We start from the raw sequence: 22,586 nt of genomic DNA, 5'->3' as shown, positions 1-22,586 counted from the left end.
CCCTTGGAGCTACTGAAGACTCAACTCATGTCCTGAGCAAAACACCCTGGACAACTCTGCAGGCCTAGATGGTCTCCATGTGTCCTACCGACCCCCACTCAGTCTGTCAGAGCAAGCTACAGATATCACATTCTTCAAAAGGTCTCTTTATTTTAAGAAGCTACAATTCACAGGTTTGGAAATTCAGATGATTGGTTTACCTCATCAGTGTATATAAGCATCTAAAGGGGGATGTCAAGAGGATGGAGCCAGGCTCTCCAACAGGAAGAAACTGATGCACAGGATGTTCCGTTTGAACATGAGGAAGAACTTTACTGTGCTGGTGACCGCACACTGGAACAGATCGCCCAGAGAAGCTGTAGAATCTCCCTCACTGGAGATATTCAAGAACCACCTGGACACAATCCTGTGCAATATGCTCTGGGATGACCCAGTTTTAACGGGGAGATTGTACCTTATGATTCACTGTGGTCCCTTCCAACCTGATCCATCCCGGGATATATTCAAGAGACCTGAACCAAACCCCAGTAGATTTAGGGCACTGCCCTTCACCTCCTGGCGGCTGAGACAGCACCTCTAACAACCTTCACTGCTCCCCACCAGGTTCCACTCACAAAGATTCCCCATGTGCAAGCGTTCCGGCCCCTCAGCCCCCAAGTGGGGACAGGCCATCCCTCTCCGTCCGAAATCGATGTTTCCCCTTGGGATGTGTGAGCCCCTGCCGGGCAAGCGACACGCAGGGGTTGCTCCCAGCTGATGCTCCGCCTGGAGCATCCCTCGCCGCTCCCCGCCCCTCGACGGCCGCCCCGGCTCCGCCGCCGACCCCGCGCCCTGCCCGCACCCGTGGCCGCCCTCGGGGCGCTCCCGCCCGCGCTGCCCATTGGAGCGGGAGCGTCACGCGGCCGATCCATGCGGCCCGCGCGGGCCGGGGCAGCGAGCCCGCTGCTGATTCATTGGCTCTGCCGGGGAGCGAGCCCGCAGCATCCCGCCCGCTCCATCCTGCCGCTCCATCCTGCCCGCCCGCGCTATCCTGCCCGCTCCATCCCGCCCGCATCGCCTCGCCTCGCCGGGGCCAGGGCGTTCCGCGGGCGCTGCGCCTCTCGGCCGGGACGAAGCGGCGCTCCGGGGTCTGGCCGGGCGGACGTGCCCGGCGGGGTAAGCGCGGAGCGGGGCCGGCGCTGCGGGGCGGGGGGTGAGCGAGCGGACGAGAGAAAAGGACGGCTCTGCCCTGCCCCGCTGTGTCCCTGCCCGTCCCTTCCCGGGGGTGGGTGCTCCCGGCCGGGCGGTGTGAAGAGCCCCGAGCGCCCGGAGTTCAGCCTGCGGTTAACAGGTGGCTGAGGAGGTTCGGAACAGGGACCAGGCAGCTCCCGCAAGCCTTATGGTCTGAAGCGTTCTGCCAATTTTTCTTTCATTTTAAACAATAACAATAACAATAACAATAACAATAACAATAACAATAACAATATGCAGGAGGTGGCACTGTTCATTTGGGTAACGTGGAGAACGTCAGCTGTAGAAAAGCTTGTGTCTCCTTTCTGAGTTTCTAACGGAGTGATTCCTTCGGTATTCAAAAGCAGAACAGCTAAAAAGCACACTGACTGCTGAGTATTTCAATGAATTTAATAATTGAACCGTAAACATTTGAAAAAAAAATGGTTGGGGGGAAAAAAAACCCCAAGATAAGTTTGTTGTGTGTTTGTTGTCGGGTTTGGTTTTTTTTTTTTTTGCCTTTTTTTCCCCTTCAGGTAACATCTCTCTTCCTTTCTGCTTTCAGACCGAAGGGGTGAACATCTCTTCTCCATACAGTCTTAGATTACTTCTGTTGCTCTGTCTTGCCTTCTTCCCTTTCTCCGTGTCCTCTTCCCTAGTCTGTTGATTCACATACTTCCCCCCTGCCCCCTCCCTTCCTTCTCCCTTAACAGTCTCTGTTTTTAACAGTTGTCATCTCAGTGGTTTCTTCCTCTGGCCTCAGCCTCTGTTGACAGTGACTGATGTGTAAGTTCACCTCCCTCTCCTGAGCTGTCTGCCATTCTTTTTTTTGCTGGAAACAATCACCTAAATGACACGCTCGCAAAACTTCTGTCTGAGCAGTCCCTGTTCCCTGACATTTGCCTTTTCATCCTGTCATAGAACTTTGCTTGGCACATAAAGCTGGATAGTGACTGGAAGCATAGACACACCACAAATAGCTTGTAGAGAGATGGGATAGCAGTGGCAATGCTGCCTCAAATTGCCCCAGCAGGGCTGCTTGGACTTTGTTGGAGAGAGCACTGAGGTGCTTCCATTTCCAGGTGTGTTTCCCAGCCCACTGCTCTGTCTTGGAGTGTCTCCCTGTTTTGGTCTGTTCCTCTCATTTGAGCTTCCCAGAGGCTGTGTACGCAGGGGTGCGGATTTACATAATTGCTGTGGAAACAAACAGATGTTTTGGTTTCTACTCAGAGATAATCAGGTAATTGTCCCCCATTCTGTTTCTTTTTCTTGTCCATTTGTGGCTTTCTAGTCAGGTTCTTAATCAGAGAGTCAAGACAATTTTGACCACAGGAGTAAATGCCTGGGAAAATGCCAGGGGAATGGCAGGTCTCCAATGACTGAGGACAGCCTGGCTCTATTCTTGTAAAAAACTAGTGAGACATTCTGGGTGTATCAATCACAACCAAATATGTATAAAATAAACCAAGCTATTGCAAGGGATCTTTTTTTAAAGGAAAAAAAAACCCAGAATATTAAGAGCTGGACAAAGTAATTTACTGCCTACTCTTTCCTTGGTCACCAGTGCACACTTTGTCATGGAAAAGGAGAAGCACAGATCATACTCTTGCAGCTTGTTCAACAATTTAAATCAAATTTGAAGTATTTGAATCTATAATAGCGGCTATTACTGGCCAAATTATACTATAAATATTATTACAAATAAATTAAGGCTTTATTTTGTGTACTCACTGCAATGGGCTGTGGTTGTTCACTGATGTTTTCTTGGCATCTAGTTACTTATTTATACTTATTTATAGCACAGAGACATAGCAGGGATAAGAATGGGAAATTCAGCCATGTGCCTGTGAGTTTTGTACTGCTGTCTGATTTACCTGATGAGAAATTTGTATTTGAGGAACTACATTAAATTGTTTGCTTCTTCAGCAGTGCTAGAGGGAAGACTTTGATTTGAAGACAGGGGAAAAAATCCCCCAGTTCTTGTCTGAAACAATCCCAGACCAGTTTGACTCTGGATGAACACCTCCATTTCAGTGAGTGCTTCAAATCATCACTGAAGCAATTAAGGCAGTATTTCTGCATTATGTTGTAAGATAACTACAAAAGTTATGAAAATATTTGTCGTATAAGTGTGGAAATTTTAAATAAAATCTCTATAATTTTGTTTTATTACTTCTTGAGGAAATGTAATATGTGAAGCAAATTAAAAAGCTCGTGTTATTTTGCATTTGAGAGACTATGGCTTCCAGACCCTGTGTGGGTGAAAGCACAAGCTGAAGATTTTTCCATCATAGCACTGTCAGACCCCAGCTGCGAGATACCCAAGTGTGGGAGTAGCTCTGATAAATGGTCTATCATACCTGTTTTGTTTGGGTTTTTTTATCCCTGCTAGCTGGTTTATCTTGCTCTGGCTTCAGCAGAGGCTGGGAACAGAACTATTTCTGCAGGGAGAACATTGAGAAGTGAAGAGGTGCAATGGGAAGCGTGCTGTGGCCTGTACTTCAGACAAGATGAACACTGTGTGAAGATTAGAGAATTATTTTGTAATGGGAGAGAGGAAACTTTCATTGGCTTCCATTCCACTTGTCAGCCTCAGCTCTGTGGTGACTTTTTCACTGATGCAAAGCTGAAAAGCTAAAACAGAGCTACGTAATGAAGTCTGAACACACTCATCCGTTTTCTAGGCTGTGCAACCCTACGAGTAACTGCATTAAACCCGGAGCCTGGCACACTGCAGGTTGGTGAGGCTGCCTGTGCAGCAGCAGTGCCCCTGTGGGGCGTGGGGCATCTGCAGGACCAGGTCGCTGACACGGAAGGGAGCCCAGGTAATTTTAGCTGCTAATCAGTGCTGAGTTTCCCAGGAACAATCACACAAGGGTGGTTCCTTCCTTCAGCCTTGCCTCTGTTACAAATGGCTGGTTTAGGTGGGGTTATTTGAAACACACCTGGGTGCCTCTGGTCTTGGGTTTAGTTGGGTTTTCTGGCAGCACAGAGCACTTCGAGTGTTTCTTCATGACTTGCAGACTAGCCAATTAGAGTCAATCTAGTCTGGTAACCCTCTCCATTGAAATAATTTCTCAGTGAGGTTTTTTTTTTTCTTTCAAATTCAAAGCCATCTTTTAGTTATAAAAAAATGGCAGTCTTTGTTCTATCCCTTCTGTGGAGGCTGTTTTTGTTTTTTAAATAGGTTCTTACCTGGTAGCACAAATAGGAGGTATTTTAAAAGCAACTGTTACAGGTAGGTCATATTCTGATGGAGCCATTCCAGTTGACCTGCAGTGTGCTGATCAGTAAGAGCAGACGGAGGGAGCTTTCCTTTCTCTCTGCGCAGAATAAGGCATTGGGTTGACCGACCTCAGAGCTAGAAAGGAATTCAGAACATCCTCATCTCAGCACTGAGCTTTCTGTGAGAATAAAGTTAATAAAACTTCCTTTACAGTTTAATCCTCTGTCAGTTTAATCTTTATACAGTAGATATGCCAGGGCTCTTTCACTTCAGGGTTTTCTCAACAAATCAGACTGGTAGGTTAAAAATTTTTAGTGAGAAAGGTTGAAATAGGCAATATTATAAATGGCTGAGGGAAAGGCAGCCTTTCCTTTGGGAAGTGTTGATTATATGCATATATACATACCATTGGTGTCAGCATTTATAACATTATAGGACTGAAAAAGTCTCAGTACTTTAATGCTTACTGATAGGGCTTCTTCTAGGCTGATTGGTCTTGAGGGAACTTGGATTTGCCGCTGCCATACCTGCACATTTAAGAGGAGGCTGGCTTTTAGGGGGGAGAGGAAAATAGGCTCAGTACTGATTGTGTAATCCTGCCCTAGATGCAGGAAATTAATGGAATTATGGCTAATCTTTATTACTTTTAGAAAATGCTGGCTTTTAAGACTGTATGTTCTGGCTGTAATATAAAGCTTTTTGGTACTGCAGTTGAGCTAAGCTTCAGTGTTTTTTGGGAGCAAGTCCCAGCAGCTCCATACTAACACTCCCATGTCCCTTTACTCTCAGTGAAGGCCTGAAACTTTTTAAGAGAAAGAGAAATGCAGATGTTCTGCAATAACATGTCAGGTAGAATCCATCTGCCTTCTCAGACAAGGCTAATGAGTGGGCTTATGTAGTATTTGCTTTATTTATTTTTAGGACCATACAGTTGTCAGTGAACTCATAGTATGGTATGATTTCATATTAGTTTCTGCCTTAACTTCCAGGTGGCACCCTCTGAGTTGGACTGCTAAGTAGGCATTATTATTTGATTATATTGTTATTGTCTGTAGGAAAATAGTTGGCAAATCTTTAGCCTTTATGAAATTTCACTTTAAAGTCATAATGTCGTCACTTTTAAACTAAGTACAAACAGTAGTTATACAGTTGGCATGCAAATTGTATATAATGATGTGGAGTTTGTGTGGGGTGTGCAAGAAGTTTGTTGTTGAAGTTTACATTGCACAGTAGAGATAATAATAAGGATAATAAAATGCATGTAATATGATGTGTAATATGGTGGTATGAGGCAAAGATGTTTGTAACTAACCTCTCATCCTTAGTTCGCAGTTTAGGCAGCAACTAAACCAGCTTTTTTCATTTCTATTGTTATAAAGTCCTTTTGTGATGAATCCAACATTATCCTTGTTACTTTAGTGAAACAGTTCCGACATTGCTGTTTGTGCACATCAGTAAGAAGCATAAGCATGATTAACATTGTACTTTCTTTTCTCTCCAAGGAAAAATTTAGGTATCATAGTTGGCATTCATGATTGATTTTTAACTGCAAAATCAGTTTTCAGGTATCTTTCTTTCTTTCTTTCTTTTTTTTTTTTTTTTTTTTTTTTTTTTTTTTTTTTTTTTTTTTTTTTTTTCTAAATTTAACTAATTTTTCTTGCTTGCTTTCCTTTCTTTTATTGCAGGTGGGATTGGGTATTCCCCTGGAAGGACCACAAATTTGAACTCAAACCCTGCCCACCTAGGGTATTGAGAATTGGCAAGAAACAAGGACCCTTAGGTGAAGTATTTTCTGCAGACTTTCCTGTCTGTGCTTGGGAGTGGCACAGCTTGTTCAAAGCCACATGTAGGGTTGTAGAAAGATGGGGTCTGTCTTGCTTTCCAGCTGATGCAGTGCAGCAGTGTAAATAAGTTTGTGCTTGTTTTTTTATACTTGTTTATTTCTCTGACTTCACCTCCTAATCTTTGGGATGGAGTAAAAAGGAATGTGGGGATGGCTGACTCCCTTTTCCCTCATGCAGAATATCGATGCTGGTATGGGAACGTAGAAGACATGGGAACAGCCTGAGTTGTTAACTTCTTAGAGCCAACAACTTCTGGGTTGACTGTACTGCCTAGCTGATGGACATGATCTACCAGGATGTAGTGCTAAGCTTTCTCAGGCTGGGACTTCTCACAGTTTGAAATGTTCTTTCTTTTTTCTGCTGTCTGGGTTTTGGGATCTTCAGAGTTTGCAAGGGGACAGTGGTTTGTTCATTTGTTCTTTTGAAAACCATTGAGTGCTTAGATTCTGTGGCAGTAAGCAGAATAGAAGTATGTGGAAAATAGATGCAGGTTGGGTTTTTTGTTTTGTTTTGTTTTGGTTTTTTGTGACTGGAAATTCACCAAGCTCCTTGTGCCTACCATACTAGCTGTTTCTCTTGCTCCAGAAACAAACAGTACATGAACAATCCACATGGTTTTCTTTCTGTACCTGCAGGTGAGCTTTGGAGGTAATTGTTGCTGGTTACAAGGACAGTTTCAGACATACACTAAACCAAATATGCCTTTGTGGTCTCAGTGGTGGTGTAAGCCATGAAGTTGTGTTGCAGATGTGGTGTGCATTCAATTTTGCTTTCATTTTGAAAGGTAAGTGGCTGAGAGCCTCATGCAATGCATCAGTGTTGTCCAGAATGGAGAAAATAGTCCAGGTGCACAGTGTTTGATGTCCTGTTGCTGCTGTTCAAGGGCGTGGGTTTTATGCAAACATAGCCCAACAGCCAGACTAGCTTACTTAGGTGCCACTGGCAGGCGTCAGACCAGCTGAGACCTTACAAACTTTCACCCAGGTTACAAACAAGTTCTCATGAAAACATGATTCAACTCCAAGGGTTGCAGGTGGGTCTCCATGGAGAACATTTGGTTACATTTATCTGCAGAGAGCAACCCAATGCTCCAGAAGAAAGCCCTGAGCACTTGCCCTTTTTAGATTCCAGGATACCGACTTCCCTAAATTTCTGGTTGGCAGCACTGAAGAGAGTCCTGCTTTGGGGTTTCTTGAATAATCAAAGGGAAGCTTTTTGTTCCTGACTTACTTGCTCCTGGGAGAACCAGAGTGAGGAAAGCCTGTCTGCATCCATACACACCAAAATCAATAGAGGAGCTGTCGTGTTTGCCTCAAAAGACTCCTGTACCTTCCAGAAAAAACCTCAGCAAAGTCAATAAGAAGAGGTCCCTGTGAAGTTTCAGAGCTGTGGGATGAATCACTGCTCTCCATACCTGACAGAAAGAGTGTTTGAGAGCATCTCCTGGAGGAATTCCTTCTTGGAAGTGCTTGCCTCTTACCTGAATCCCTGCATGACCTCCTGCAGCCAGGCAAATGCACCTGACAGGCTGCTACTGTGCCAGATCAGCCTGCTTTGCTCTTCCTCAGGAGGTGCATGGTCTAAATAGTCACTTCATTCACTATGCTGGTCCTTGTACCACCATGCTAGGCTGGCGTTTTAAATAGAATAAAAGGTTTTCAAAAGTTTGAGGCTGAGTTTTTGGAGGTATTTGGACAGACAAAGCTTACAAGTGAGCTGAAAGTTGTTTTGGAACAGTGCTTATGCTTAGCCCTCCTGGCTGATTTAGAAGCATGTTTTTATGTCCTTCAAAACACAGATTAGCCAGAGAGCTGGTGACTCAGCTTTTCATTAGCACCTGTCCCTCTGAGAGTGGCTCTACAGTGAAAGCAAGTCACCACATGCATGCAGTCAGTGGTGAAAGGCTGGAGCTTCTAATCCTAACCTAATGCTATACTGGGACAGAGTCTTTGTGTCCTGGAAGTGGCTATCCTCCCCATAAATCATAAATTGACACTAGTGACTAGAGTGGGAGAGAGGTCTGCATGCGGCCCAATGAATCCCATCTGCTTTGAGGTGGGAAGAAACACCTGAGGTGGAAGAAAAAACATTTTTAAGATTGTTCCTACACTTCATTCTGAAGTTTTCTGCAAGTGGATTTCAGCTCTTTTTGCAGTACTAAAAGGAGGGGGGTGACAATGGTCATTAGTGATGCCATGTGAGGAATATTTAAATGAAAGGCTTCTCTGAAAATTTATAAAAAAAGAAAAACAGCCTTTAAACACGACTGATCAATGTTGTCAAGAGACGTCATCAAAAAAACATTGAGGAGAAGGCGGGAAAAAGATGGTGGGAACCCTATGTGGCACCATGTAGTCTCTTGGAGCACTGTCACAAAATTAGACAGAGTCTTGTAATACAACTGACAGAGCTGAGACAGGAGCAAATTAGGACAGGGATCCTAGGATTTTCTCTGTGCCACTTCCCTCTCCCGGAGGCAGCAGTTGCTTTAGTTGATTAAAATAAGAAAACTTCTGTCCAAAGCTTAATCAGACATTCTCTTTTTTATTTGAGGAAATGGAAAAGCCAAGGAGGAACTTTAATGCCAACACAGGCACTTTTAGTTTGACTTACCTCTTTCTCTCTGTCCATTCTGAAAGGGTTGGAAGTACAAGAAGGGAAACATCCTCAGCCCTGAACTGGATTGTCCACAACATCCACGTTTTTTTTCCTTCTTCTCTGTGCTTCAGGCTATTTATTCTTGCTGGAGGCTTTCTGAATGGCTAAGGGGAAGGTAAGGGTAATGTGGTGAAGCTCATCCTGATCCAAGAATGGGCTTGGTCATTTCTCTCCCCAGCCCATCTCCTCACCTTTCCTGCTGTCAGGTTGCTCATTCTGAAAACTAAATTGGTTTGGGTTGAAAACTAGGTCCATGTATTGTTCTAAAAGATTTATAACTTGCCAGTCAAGTATTTTGGTATGTGTTTAAAGTTCTGAATATTGTATTTAAGTATGAAGTTTACTTTTTCAGGCATACTACTTATTTAAAATTGCTTTGAGGCACTACTGCAAGCATTTGGTCATGGTAAAATAGCAGCAGAGAGAACTATTTTACAAAATTGAAAAGCTGTTCATTTTCCCTGAGTGAAAATGTTTCTTATTTTGTGCCTGACTTTTTGTTCTTTATGTATGGCCCTCCTAGCACTTGAAGCCTTAGTCAATCCTGATGGCTTTTAATTGAACCCAAAATTACCCAAAGCTCAGCTTGCTTTCACAAGAAGTATTTTGTAATATGTTTCAATTTGGATTTCCTGACTCCAGCTACTGCATCAGATGTTTTGTGCAGAGATGTGCTTTCTTTTGGTGTGCATAAAACTGTCTCATATTCTGAAAAAATTACTCCATAAAATGCAAGGCTCTAGTACAGAATGGTGGTAATGACAGAGATATCTATCAAGACAATTTCATGATGCTCAGTGTTGCTTTGCAGTTTTTGTTAATCTGTGAGGGAAATCACTCCTGTTTCATTTTCCTTCTGTAGTGGCATATTGAGCCCGTTCATCAGCATAGAGAAATTTAGGTTGGAAGGGACCCCTGGTGGTCATCTGGTCCAATCTCCTATGCAAAGCATGTTCAACTAGATCAGGTAAATTTTTCCTTGTATCTAATTTGAATTTCCTGTTTTCTGGTTTTTGTCCATTGCTTCTTGTCCTCTTACTGTGCATCTCTGAGAAGAGCCTCGCAGCAGCATCTCTGCAGCCTCTAAGTGTAGACAGCACCGAGGTCTCCCTGGAGCTGTCTCTTCTCCAGGCTGAACAAACCCTTAAGCTCTCGTGCCTCCTGTGCTTCAGCTCCCTAAACATCTTGGTTGCCTTTCACTGGGCCCCAGTGTCTGTGTCTATAATTAGGGGAAGGAGTGGGTGCGGATGGGATAGCCTTGTCTTAAGAGGCAGTGGCTGCTCTTGGGAACAGTGATGAGAAAGATCAAAAACCCAAGAGCTGCCCTAGGTGTAGTCTCCATTAACGCCTTTTATATCTACAGGTCTGTGTTTGCTGAGGTGCAAGATGTCTGCCCTGAGGCTGATCTCTAACAGAACCTCCCAACAGGCCTTGTCTAACTCTGATTACACCTGGGACTACGAGTACTATGAGTATGGACCAGTGTCATTTGAAGGCCTGAAGGCTCACAAGTGTAAGTTCAGTAGAAACATACTTCAGTGCAGCTGAGCTTCCTGTCTACGTGTTCCTAGTCTTCACCTGTGACTGAATATTGTACCAAAACTTTTCTCTCCTAATTCCTAGGATTCTCTGCAATTAGCAGCATCCCTCTACTTACTAGATCATCATTATTGTTTATTATTCTGTATCCTTTTGTTGACTTTTTCTTGTGCCCAAGAGATCATGGATTTATTGGCTGTGGTAGAAATTTGTCAATCCTGAGGAATATCTGACTATTGGGAAAAGTTAACAACAACAACAAATACAGATACACTGCTTCTTCTGGTGACTACTTGTTAAGATCAGTGTTGCTTTGTTTTGATTCTATTTGTTTGTATTTGGTTCTATTAATGGTTAAAAGGCAGTGGTGGGGAGCCTTACCTGCATTACCTGTGTTTGGTTTTCCCGATAGAAAATAAAGTTTAGGTTTTTAAAAGGTTGAAAATAAGTGAAGAATTTCCTCCTTCTGAACAAACTTGCCTATGGTACTTTCTTCATAGGGGGTGTGGGCTAAATTCAGTTTTCTGTTAATACTGGAATTGTTTTACAGTATAGGCAAAAAAAGGATAGGTACCAGAAAGATGAAAAATGTGGATTGGAACTGGGAGAAAATGTAAAATGTTACTAGGACAAGCTAGTATAGCTGAATCAACATTTTTCTAAAATCTGGACAATGGATATGATGATCTTTCCTTTTAGAGAAGATGATTGTGACGGACAAACAGTAAAAGAGGGGGAAAAAATGTAAAAGTAACTGACTCAATTACCTGCTGGATCTTGCAAGCACTTTGCTAAAGAGAAAAATACCATCCTGTTTCTTTGTTCCTGAGCTAGATACACTGTGAAAGGGTTTGATCCCCAAACTTCAAAGTTTTGGGGAAGGGTCCCTATCCAGTGCTGGAGCGCTGGTCCAGGATGGATTACATACTTCGTCTCATTTGTCACAATGAGCATTCAGATTGGGAAAAAGTAGTGCCTGCACTGGCAAACAGCAGCCAAGAAAGGCTGATCTCCCCTTGCCTCTACACAGTCAGAAGGTTTTGGGGAGGCTCTGCAAGGGACAGAAGAAACTTGTTGAATTACTAACACTTCTGAAAAAAAAAAATAGAATAGAATTTACTTTTTATTTTTCTTCTCCCCAAAAAAGTCTGCTGATTACTGTCTGTATTTTTACAGATGATAGGTACTTGAAAAATATGGGCTAGCTTTCATCATGTTTTTAATTTATCTTCCATTCTTCCATTTAATCAGAGGTTAAACCTGATTTCAAAGATTACTGGTTGCAAAGATCCGCTGAAATGTTATGTACACATCTTCTTTTCAGCTCAGTGTCTCAAACAGCATGATGGGACAAAAAAGTATAAATGACAGCTGCCTCTGGATTGCAGAAGGCACAGCTGCAAATCAGGTCTTGGATTGCCATCAAAGTGATTGTCATGCTGAGCGTGGCAGCTGAGCTTCTCTGTCTGGCAGTGCTGTTGATACAGCAGAAGGTCCTGGACAGCTCTTAGAGAAGGGGACAGAAGCAACAACAGCTTTTCAGGAGGAGCTTGATGAAGGATGTCACTAGTAGTACTTGAGTCAGTGATCTAGGAAGTCCCTTCTGGTTATGGTGGATTTTCTTTAGTTTTTGTTTGTTTCTTTGTTTAACTGATAGGTTGGAGTTGCCTCTGGTTTTTTTCACTGTTATTGCATGCATTCCCCAGAGGCCAGAGTTTAATCTACTAAAGGAATAGTCTGTGTTGTGTATGGGATGGTATTTCTTGGCATGGTGTGTTCTTGTTCCAGATATTGCCAGCTGAGCTGAGATTGTTGTGAAATATGGAGGCAATGCGATCAGACATGAACTTCTCTGAAATCCTAAACCAGGGAGAAGGAGAGCAGACTAAACAAGGGTTGTATGGGGAGGGTCACCTTGAATACTTACAAAGGAAAGGTGCCAATGAATGCCTGTAACTTATGTTGGAGAGCTCATCAGGGAATGGACTTCACTTTAGCTGATTTGATTTAAATACAAAGGAATTCAGAAGCCTGTTTTCTGAAAGCAGAGAAAAATTTTTTTGAAGTGACCTGTCAGAAAAAGGATAGACAAAACAACCTACTACTCAAAAATACTTTTCTTTGAACAACAACAACAACAACAACAAAAAAAAAAGCCACAGATGTTTCAAATATATGACTGCAAAAGAAGAAAAACAAAAGGCAAAAAGTATGTTCTGCTGGAGAAGAAGTGAAGGCAGGAACTAGAAATCAAAAAATCTGGAAAAGTTGGGACTAAATATTTTGTGCATTAAAGCTTTAGAAAGTATATAGACAAAGACAGCCAGGAAATAGTTGTGACTGCCAGAGATAAGAACAAAATCACTTTTTTGTGCCCTTGAAAATGAGGAATCCTCAGTAATGTTAGTGAGAGACAAAATAGGTAGGAATGATCAGAGGACTTGGAACTGCTGCCAGGATGTTGTGAGTCTGTATTATGAAGAAAAGGAAGGCTGCAACTTGAAAATGTAAAAATATCCCATGACTATCTATTTGTAACTTTGGGCAGTGTAAATGTCCTTCATACCGTATTTGTTGAACAGAAGTTGGGTTATGTACTGTTAATTTTGAATAAGTGTTTAGAATTCAATAGGTTTGAATAATTTCCACTTAAGTGGGTGAGATCTAGATGAAATATTGAAGAGAACCCATGATACCTGCTTGAATTTTGAACAAATTCAAACAATGTAATTTGTACAGCAGAGGGTTGCAAGTGTGTCAGGAGGCACAATAAAACAAGGAAGATGTAGCATTAGGCTCAGTAAATGTAAGAATTCTGTTGGGAGCAGGGACACCAAACCAATCACAAAACAGGCTTGTTATTCAGCACACAATAGTAGGTAGCAGTAGTTTATCAGAGTCTTGATTTTCTCTTTTTCTCTTTTTCCCTTTTCCCTTTTTCTTCTTTTCTTCTTCCTTTCGTTAAGATTTTCAGGTTGATTGTTATAATCTATGTGCGTTTTTTTAGTCATCCTGACCGCATTTTATTCTCTGGTTGTTAATGCAGCTGCATACCATCCAAGCATGTCTCACTAATTGGAAGGTTCTAGTAGCTATAAATGTTTAAGTGGTAAAATTTTTAAAGGGAGTGTTTCTTTTTAGATGAAATCTTCAGGTACTACAAAGTCCAGCAGGATGAGCTATTTTGTATTAGGAAGGTTGACCATAAAGTATATCTTTAACCAGTGAATATGGGCAATGCCTACAGAATGATTTTGAAAGTAATTTAGTTCACATAATATATGGAATTACAGAAATAAACTCATGGAAGAATGCTTAAAGCAGAAAGGGGTATTAAACCTCCATCACAGGGACCTATACTCAAACCACATTCCTGTTATTTTACACAAGGTATTGAGAGGGGAAGATATGGCATAGGAGAGATGGAATAAATATTGTAGTGGGAGATTTGAAACTTAACCTCCTTAGTTCACCTGAGAAAGGGATTAAAGAGAGACTTCACTGTGATAAAGTATTTTCTCAGGGAGAAAATCTCAAGTTGCAGCAGGCATTTTGACTTTGCAGGGAAAGAGAATGGTTTGAGTTGATTTCCAGTTTTCACATATGCCTTTTAGTGTGGAAGATATTTCAGAGTGGAAGCATGATTAACAGCTGGGGTCAAGCACCAGGTAGGATAGTTAATTCCTCATTTTTTCAGTGTCTTTAATTAGTCCTATAGGAATTCTGTGCTGTGCCTGCTGCACTGGTCAGATATTACAGCCAGTGAGGATTTCTGAGGTTTGGTAGTGGCTGTGTAATGAGAGTTCAGGGCAGAAAGGATTCCTGTCCTGACCGAGCCTTCCCTCTTCCATATTTGTATGTTAATGTTTTTGAACTTCTACTGTGGAAGTTTGGAATACTTGCATAAGCAAAGAATTACTAACTGAAATGATAGATGAAAAAATACCTGGGTGCTGATGGGTCCTGGGCCAGGTGATATAGAGTGCTAGTGCTCTGTAACTTTGTTCCATGCTAATCAGTTGATCATTGTTTGGAAATATGTTTGTCTCACCTGAACCTCTCTAAATTAAGTTCCTGGAAACTTTGAGCTTCCCTCAGGAGCAACTGTGGATCTTCCTTGAAGTTGTAAGTGGACATAGATTTGTTTTCAGTAGCACTGGCAAATTGTCTACGGTCCGTTTGCTGTAGATGAGAACAGTAAATACAGTTTATGCACACAGGCAAAAAGCCATGCTCTTCCCAATGATTGCTATATTTGGCTACTGCACTGGTATTTTCTTATTGATTAACTGATGGTTTGACTTTTTTGTTCATATCTGTTGCGCTCCTCTGACATTGTGTTGCAGTTTTCTGTACTTAAGTTGGAAATCCAAATGGAAAATTATTCAAAAATGTATCATGTCTGTTGGTTATTGATATTTATTGAAGCAGCAAATAGTTTTATCTGTGGTTCTGTTCCTTGCAGAACCCTCTGTCTTGCCACTAAAAGGTCTTCCTAAACATATTTTGTCAAAGAAATCCATTTAAATCCAAAAACTTAATGGTCTGGGGCAGAAATAACTTAAAATAGCAGGAGTTCAGTTCTACAGAGATAGAGGATTTTGAGGAAAATCAAATAATCCTCTATTCCTTGTTTTAGCACTGAAGTTCCAAAGCAATGCTTGGAAATGGGCCTGGCATCACATAGGGAGCTCCTCTTATTTTACTAACCACAAGAATTGTCTTCCCTCTGTTATCTACTGTCTGGTTTGTCTAGATACCTGTAGAATTTGGTCTCAAAATGAGATTTTCAATGGCAGCTTTCTGTTTAAAAATAGATAAAGATAAATTTGTTTATCCCTTCTCTTTGTCACCCAGAAATAAGCTGCAATTTTTTTGGGGTTTGCTGCCTGTGGAAGGCAACAGTTTGCAAGTGCATGTAAAATATTGATCATCTTGTTTCCTCTTTTTATTTCACCAGATTCCATTGTGATTGGATTTTGGGTTGGTCTTGCAGTTTTTGTCATCTTCATGTTTTTTGTCCTGACCCTGCTGACGAAAACAGGAGCACCACATCAAGAGTGAGTCTAAAAAGGGGAATAACAAATCCAGCCTGCTAAGTGGCACACCTGGGCTCTTGCAGCCCCCAAACAGGCAGTGACTGTGTGTTTATTCTAGTCTGCTCCTATGAAACAGTGCAGTCTGTCTTCATTTCAAGCAATTTTAGTATTTTCATTTTTAAAGCATGTTTTGGGTAGGCTGCCAAACAGGTGCCTTTAGATTACTGTTTTGCAAACAGGTGGGATGGTTCTAGGTAGGCTCAAGTTTTCATTGAGTGATACTGTGAATATCGACAGAGTAGATACAAATAAAATACAGTGCAGATGTTGAATTAAGAAAGCTGTAGCCTGGCTGGTTTCCAAATGTTTGTGTGTTCAAGTCCAAAGATAGATAAGGGTAGTATTTGCAAAATCTTCCCTTAACCCCTGAGATCTGAGAGTGTCTTAGTTTCTGCTGAGAAATTGCAATAGATACTGAAGCAGAGATCAGCTTGACATTTCTTTAAAGCCAGGGTCCCTTGAAAGTCCCGTATTTTTTATTCTTTCTGGCTGATAAGTAAGTGCAGACCATGCCTTGCCTCAGTGGTTTATCTGCATTTGCACAAGACACAGGCTGTCAGTGTCCCTTCCTCTGAGAAAGTTTGAAACCACAACTCTGCTCAGGCTTGTGTGCCATAAAGTGGAAATAAAAAGCCTCTCTGGAGCGTGAGATTGCTTGCAGGCAGGTAGCAATGATGAGAAGCTGATTGCAAAAGGCAATTGCTGGTGCTTATCACTTCTAAAGCAGCCTGTCTCTGCCTCCCGGAGCCGCTTTCCTATTCAATCACATGTAAACTCACTCTGGAACTCTGTGTAATGGCACATCTCGAGAGACAGGACCACATTAGGGAGGGCAGATGTATGTCCTGAGCCTCTTCTGTGCTCCTAAAGTTTTGCTTCTGTGAGAAGAAAATAGAGGCAGAAGAATCCAGCTTACCAGAACTGACATGCTGGTATTTTTGCTTCCTCTACAGACTGTTATGAACTACCCAGATATTTATTGCCCCCAAACAGATTTAAAATCCCTGTAATTGTTGGTGTGCTGTCTCTTTTTCATGAAGGTCTTATTTATTAGCTGGGCATGAGTCTGGATCTCATGAGGATAACTTGAGGGGAAAAAGTGATAAAGTCAAAAATACACATATAGAGAGAATTTAATATGGATATTTGTCAAAAACTTTCACACTTGTAAAAATTTACTTTCAGGTACCAGAGGCCTGCTTGATATCTCCCACTTTTTTCTACTTTTTTCGTCAATCTTCTCAGACCAGTGTCCTAGAGAGTTTGTGAAATGTCCACCTTTGGTCAACTTCTACATCCAGATAACGTGATCAGAATTCAGACTTCCCCTTAACTTCATCATTAGGCTTGAGACCTCCAGAAATCCCTTCTGTTCTACACCTTAATATAATTTTTCTTCATTTGCTGGAGCAAGACCACTTATTCCTTTCTGTATTTGTTGTAGATCTCTTTGCAGCTTTAGGAGCTGTGTGTCTGAATTCTTTCTCACTGGATATGTATGCTGAGTTGGCACCTTCAACAAATTTGAGCAAGGTTTTTTTTGACATTTGGTAATGAAATGTGCATGGGTACTTAACATGGATGCTCTGGGAATATGCTAAGGGCAGTGAATACAGTTTTGTTCTCTTATTTTTGATCCATGTATATAAAAACCGGAGAACAGCTACCTGTAAAACCAGAGCAGACTGGTTTTAGTTTGCCTGCATTTTCTATTTTTATACCTGACTGGACTCATCGTGACTCAGTGTTTCATTACTGGGCTGCCTTGAGCTCTCTTTTAGAAATAGATGTTAACGGGATTCCTAGGTCCTGGGAGAAAGCCAGCTTGATGGATGGATGAAGTCTCTGACTTCACCAAGGCTATTTTGCTATTCTTTAAAGTACCGTTAATGTGAAAGATTAAGTGTATCTGGGCTCAGATGGATGGATCCAAAGTAGAATACTCAGATTTTTTTTTTCCTAGTAGTATGCTTTTCTTGGCTCAATATGAGAGGGCATGATAGGATGTACTTTTCAAAATCACACAAGATGTTCAGAATTAGGTACATTCTCAGACCAGAATGGACAGGATATGGATGGCAACTGGCAGAAATTCAGTGAGTTATGGAAATTATGTCTATTGCATTTCTCCTTTGTTTGCTTGAATATATAAGTCTGTGTGGAACATGGTGCAACTGAAAAAAAAATTTGTTGGCAATATCTGAATTTCCAAAAAATGCTCTCATTCATCACTCAGGAGAGGAAAGCATGCCATACCATATTTGTTTCTGCATTTGAAAATGTCCTTAAGAGCATATTTATGCAACAAATGCAAAAGATCATGCAACCCTATCTACAAAACCCATCGATCTACAAAATATTGGCTGATGTAATCTTAAAGCAGTAAATATTAGATAACCAATTTTTAATTTTTTTTTTTAAGAAATCAGTTGATCTTGGTTAAGTAAATATGAATTTTGAGGCTGCTTTTCTTGAGTGTTCTGAAAATATATCTGCTGAGGAATTCTGGCAGATTGTAAGGAGCAAGACCATGCAAGTTTCTAGTCTAGTTTTAAAAAAATGTAATAAAATTCCTCTCCAAAATACAAAGATGGTGTTTGTGAATTTCAAAATCCAAATATATCACTCTGTATTAGATCATGTGTTCCCTGCTCATGAACACAGGTTTATGCTTCATCACATATTCTCAACATTCTGGGTCACTGCAAAATTTATTTGCATCTTTTGTTCTTCAATCGAGATTAGGTTGCCATTGCCAGTCTTGTGTTCCCCTCTGCAGGGTCAGCCTATGCTCCTTCATAGTTCACTGGATTATGAGACACTTTCCACCTATGAAGTAATTCTACTCCTGTAGTGGATGCATTTTAAACTTTCTTCTGCAGTCACTTCTTCCTGGGCCCACAATGCTTTTCCTTTCTGTGCTTATTTGCCACCTCTACTGCCTGTGCCACAACACCACCTAGAAACTATCGGGAGAGATTTGCCAAACTATATATGAAACTTAAACTCAGAGTGGTGCTTTTTACAGCATTATAAATACATAAATGTCAGTTGTCAGTTCAGAATTATTCCAGGCTGTTTGCCCCCTGCTGTGTATACAGTAGATTATTACTTAGTTACTGGTCAGTCTTACATCAATTTAAATGCTATTCTTCTACCTGATTCACTTTGAAATGCAGAATGAGCCAACACAGTTTTGACAAACTAGAGAACTGCTCTCATTTCTGGGCTAGTGGAAGTGATTTTATGACGACAGAATTCCCCCATCATATAATGGAAGTAAATTAGCTTTTGAGAAGCAGGGATCTTTAACTGTGATTGAAAGACCAGTGGTAGGTATCCTGTGAAAATTTTAGTGGGTAGATTTCTGAAGGTGTCATCTGAGACTGAGAAAAGCTTGTAGGCACTTATCTCCTACTGCAGGCTTGAGGAAATTAAATTACACCAGAAAACTCTTCAGTGCTGGGTGGACCTTTAGGTGTCCAATTATCTGACTCCAGTGTAATTTGCTACATCTTCAGATGTAAACAGTGAGATTTACTAGCTCTTAACAAAATTCATATTCTGAGAACGTTTCATTGCTCATTATCTGAATACCTCTACTACCTTCCAAATGCAAATAACTTGCATTTTGTAATGATAGCTTATAAATTCAGCCTGACAAAGAATGAATCTGTAAAACTGTTTTCTGGCTTAAGCTCTTCTCACCTCCAGCTGCAAATGGCTCTCGCATGAGTCCATGCAGATTGATGCTGGTTTGAGATAAGATTTATAGAGAAAACGACCAAAAACCATGTTAAACTATCCTTCCTGGGCTGCCTGGATTGTTAAGACTGCCAGTGTTCAAGGCATTCTTTAGTTCCAGCTCTCCTAATCTGGAAATCTGAATGTCATTGATTGAAGTCACTGGAAAAGATGGTTTGATGTCTGGACAAACAAGCCCTCAATGCCCTTAGTGAGAGCAAAACTGCCTGTGCCTCAGAAACATTTTGTCCATCAATGACTTTGCTCAAACTGTTTTATGAGCTATTTAAAACATTTATTACTACTTGAAATCAAGAGTGTTTACAAACTCATTCAGTGAGGTGATTATTATAGCATTTTGATTACTAGAAGTGCCATTTAAGAGTGCTGGCATTAACTTACTCCCATGGAAAATTATCCTGACAAATGAAGACTTAAAATTGCTTGAGCAGAAAATAATAGTGCTAGCTTTAAAAGTCTGTGGTAGATAAACTGTAGGGTTTCCTTTTCTCCTGATCATAATGGTTGCTGAAACCATTGCTGAAACTTGTTGCTAAGAACTCAAATAGTTCTACTTTTGTGTTTACTCTACTTTTCTTTTTCCTCCACAGCAATGCAGAACTTTCTGAAAAAAGATTTCGCATGAACAGCTTTGTGGCGGATTTTGGAAGACCTTTGGAATCTGAGAAGGTGTTTTCTCACCAAATGGGTGAAGAATCCCAGTCACTTTTCCATTTCTGCATTAATGAAGTGGACCACATGAACAAACAAAAAGAGAGTCAGAAAGGTCCAAGTCTGGAAAGTAATACCCACTTCCACGAGGTTCCCAAAAGCAGTGGAATGTTTGAGGAAGATGTACATTGTATTACAAAATTTAACATTCCTAACTTTGTGAACACTGAGCAGAACTCTTCATTAGGTGAGGATGATCTCCTCATCTCAGAGCCACCAATCATTTTAGAAAACAAACTGGTTATGCAATCTTCCCATCGGATCCTTGATTGAAAAAAATATTTTCCTTTAAGGTAAACATTCCCATTATTGTCCAGTTTGAAGCTTTTCTTGGCCTCCTGCTCTTTTGACAGAAGGTATTCCCAACCTGTGCTTTTTATTGTATGTAAGACTGGCTGTACTGATAGAACTCAGTTTAGACAAGAAGACACTGAGTGCTTTTTTCTGATGCCTTCTATGGGCTAAAATTTCTGCCCAGTATTATTTTTGCTTTTTGATTTTTTTGTTTGTTTCTTGTATTGATCTTCATTTTTAAATGACTACTTACGACCACCTTCTGAAGGATAATAATTTACAAGGACTGTGAAGACTGGAGCCTGGCACTGGGAGGTCTGTGAAAATTCACTGGCCAAGAAAAGTGTAAATCTCAAAGAAGACGGGAGAAAGGAATAAACAGCCCTTGGGGAGGTTCTGTAGTTTCCGCTACTCCCAAAAAGGATACCTGAAAGTTAAACAGCACAATAAATATCTGCTTGGAACTTCAGGTTCTGATCCCTAACTCTTTTTGGTGCACGTTAAACCCAATTTACAAAGCTTCCAGAGGGAATACCTTGCAAATTAAATTATTTGGTTACAGTGTTTACAAAATGCTATCACCACCTGCTGCTGAGTAAAAGCAAATTGGTGCCTGTAATTATGCTTCAGAATGACACCTCAGCAGCTGCCCTGTGATGACATGGAATTAGTATTCTACACAAAAAAACCACACACTGTGATTTGACTCTTCCTTTTTCTTTTTTTCTGTTAATTGCTGATGTGAAATTCTGTTCAGTAATTACAGGATTCAGTAGCTAAATCACAGGAAATAAGAAAAAACCTTTTTCTTTTGCCAATAAAGTTACTACATGCAAATGAAGGTAGTATGTTATCTGTTGCTAATAGGCTAATCCTTCCTATGCTTTTTGCTTTTATAAAATGTCATTTCTTTACTCATTGGTCAGTGAAGTGCTAGCAGGCTTTGAGTTGAGAGGACAAACTCCAAAAGTATAGCTAAGCTGCCCTTGCTCCATCTTCTTTTTTACTCAGTTGGGATAGGGTTGCAACCCCAGCTGCTCTCCCACTGAAAGATTCGGTAAGGATTTGAATAGGATTTGAATTCTTTATTTTTGAGACATGAAATTAAGTTCTGAACCTTTGAGAGCACTTAAAAGTGTATTTCAGCTTCAAAAGATGGCAACTAAAGACTGAATGGTTTTACAGCAAGTATGTAAGATGGAGAGGTACCAGGTTCAAATCCTTTGCTAGATTTCATGTATGCTCTGCAAGAAGCTCTTAATTGAGATGAAAAGAGTGGATTCCAGACACTGTGCCTAACTGGATTTTCTTGAAATAATGTGCTTTGTATCCAACACATCTGTGTTTGAGGTTAGAGACCTGCTCATACATTCTTCAGCCACTTAAATGCTGATTAATTCATCCCTTCTTCACCTTACAAACAGGAAAAAGAGTGAACGGGTTAAGCATTTAAAGAATACAAATTGTGTAGGAAGAATTCAGGAAACATCTTTTTTTTTTATGTCCTGTGCCCTTATTACACACCACTTACAAATTAATTTCCTGTTTTCAAACGTAATTTTTGCAGGACTTGCTAGTGTTTAAAGCAACAGGATTACACTTAAAACAAAGCAGAGACTATTTAAAACTACTGGGTTATTGCTGAAAATACTTCCCAGAGAAGACTGAAATGAACCCTGTTCTGAATGAGCACAGCCCCATAGGCTGCAATGGATATCTCCAGTAAAATGTGTCAGGTGCAGAAAAGGTCTTCTTTCACAAGAAATACATAACTACAAGTATGAAGGCTGTAGGTATGGACTTTCCTAAACTTGGGAAATCTGTCTCTGAATATGGCATCTACTTCCTGCTGAGGCACCACAATAACTACTAGCTATCTGATGGTTAAATTTTGAAGCTCAATATTGCTCCTGCTAGCCCATTGTGGGACTTGTACTAAACAGGGCTTTTATAGCTGATTTCTGGACGAGTAAACTGCCTTTAGTAATGTTTGAGCTACTATTTTAATTTTATTTTTGCCTTTGCTGTGCTTGAAAACTGCAATGCTGCTTGAAGGAAGGTCAAATCTATGTGGAATCCATCTCCTTTGCAACTAAGAAATGAAGGGTACTTTAAAAGCATTTAAAACTATGCTCCATTTAGGTTGGAAACAGACCTTTACGATTATAAAGTCCAACCATTAACGCAGCACTGCCAAATCCCCCTCTAAATCATCTCCCCCTGTGCCACGTGGCTTTTTAA

The 22,586-nt window shown here is 40.9% G+C and overlaps 1 protein-coding gene across 6 annotated transcripts; it reads left to right on the top strand.

Moving 5' to 3' along the window:
• Window positions 1-1,079: 1,079 nt before the first annotated feature.
• MRAP2 (melanocortin 2 receptor accessory protein 2) lies at window positions 1,080-21,182 on the top strand. 6 transcript variants are annotated; one of them, XM_066180534.1, is made up of 11 exons: window positions 1,710-2,449; window positions 3,139-3,242; window positions 3,894-4,034; window positions 5,938-6,000; window positions 6,121-6,215; window positions 6,915-7,063; window positions 8,919-9,052; window positions 9,800-9,904; window positions 10,301-10,450; window positions 15,437-15,536; window positions 19,931-21,182. In XM_066180534.1, exons 9-11 carry the CDS (start codon window positions 10,324-10,326, stop codon window positions 20,322-20,324), a joined length of 621 nt encoding a protein of 206 aa, XP_066036631.1. In that variant the 5' UTR covers window positions 1,710-2,449; window positions 3,139-3,242; window positions 3,894-4,034; window positions 5,938-6,000; window positions 6,121-6,215; window positions 6,915-7,063; window positions 8,919-9,052; window positions 9,800-9,904; window positions 10,301-10,323; the 3' UTR covers window positions 20,325-21,182. The 6 variants fall into 6 exon arrangements, with proteins under 6 accessions (XP_066036635.1, XP_066036631.1, XP_066036629.1 ...); XM_066180532.1 differs by having other exon boundaries at window positions 3,136-3,242; XM_066180535.1 differs by lacking the exon at window positions 3,894-4,034 and having other exon boundaries at window positions 3,136-3,242.
• Window positions 21,183-22,586: the final 1,404 nt, after the last annotated feature.

Source organism: Chamaea fasciata, unplaced genomic scaffold, assembly GCF_029207755.1.
Source record: "Chamaea fasciata isolate MVZ Bird 193981 ecotype frontalis unplaced genomic scaffold, bChaFas1.0.hap1 SCAF_3, whole genome shotgun sequence".
Taxonomy (NCBI): domain Eukaryota; kingdom Metazoa; phylum Chordata; class Aves; order Passeriformes; family Sylviidae; genus Chamaea; species Chamaea fasciata.
This window is presented reverse-complemented; position numbering and strand designations above follow the sequence as displayed.

What these genes read in the sequence shown, in the direction of transcription:
- MRAP2 (XM_066180538.1), top strand. Translation starts at nt 10,324, where the DNA reads ATGTCTGCCCTGAGGCTGATCTCTAACAGAACCTCCCAACAGGCCTTG. An exon ending in AGGCCTGAAGGCTCACAAGT is followed by an intron (nt 10,451 to 15,436) that starts GTAAGTTCAGTA and finishes TTATTTCACCAG; the next exon opens with ATTCCATTGTGATTGGATTT. An exon ending in ACAGGAGCACCACATCAAGA is followed by an intron (nt 15,537 to 19,930) that starts GTGAGTCTAAAA and finishes TTTCCTCCACAG; the next exon opens with CAATGCAGAACTTTCTGAAA.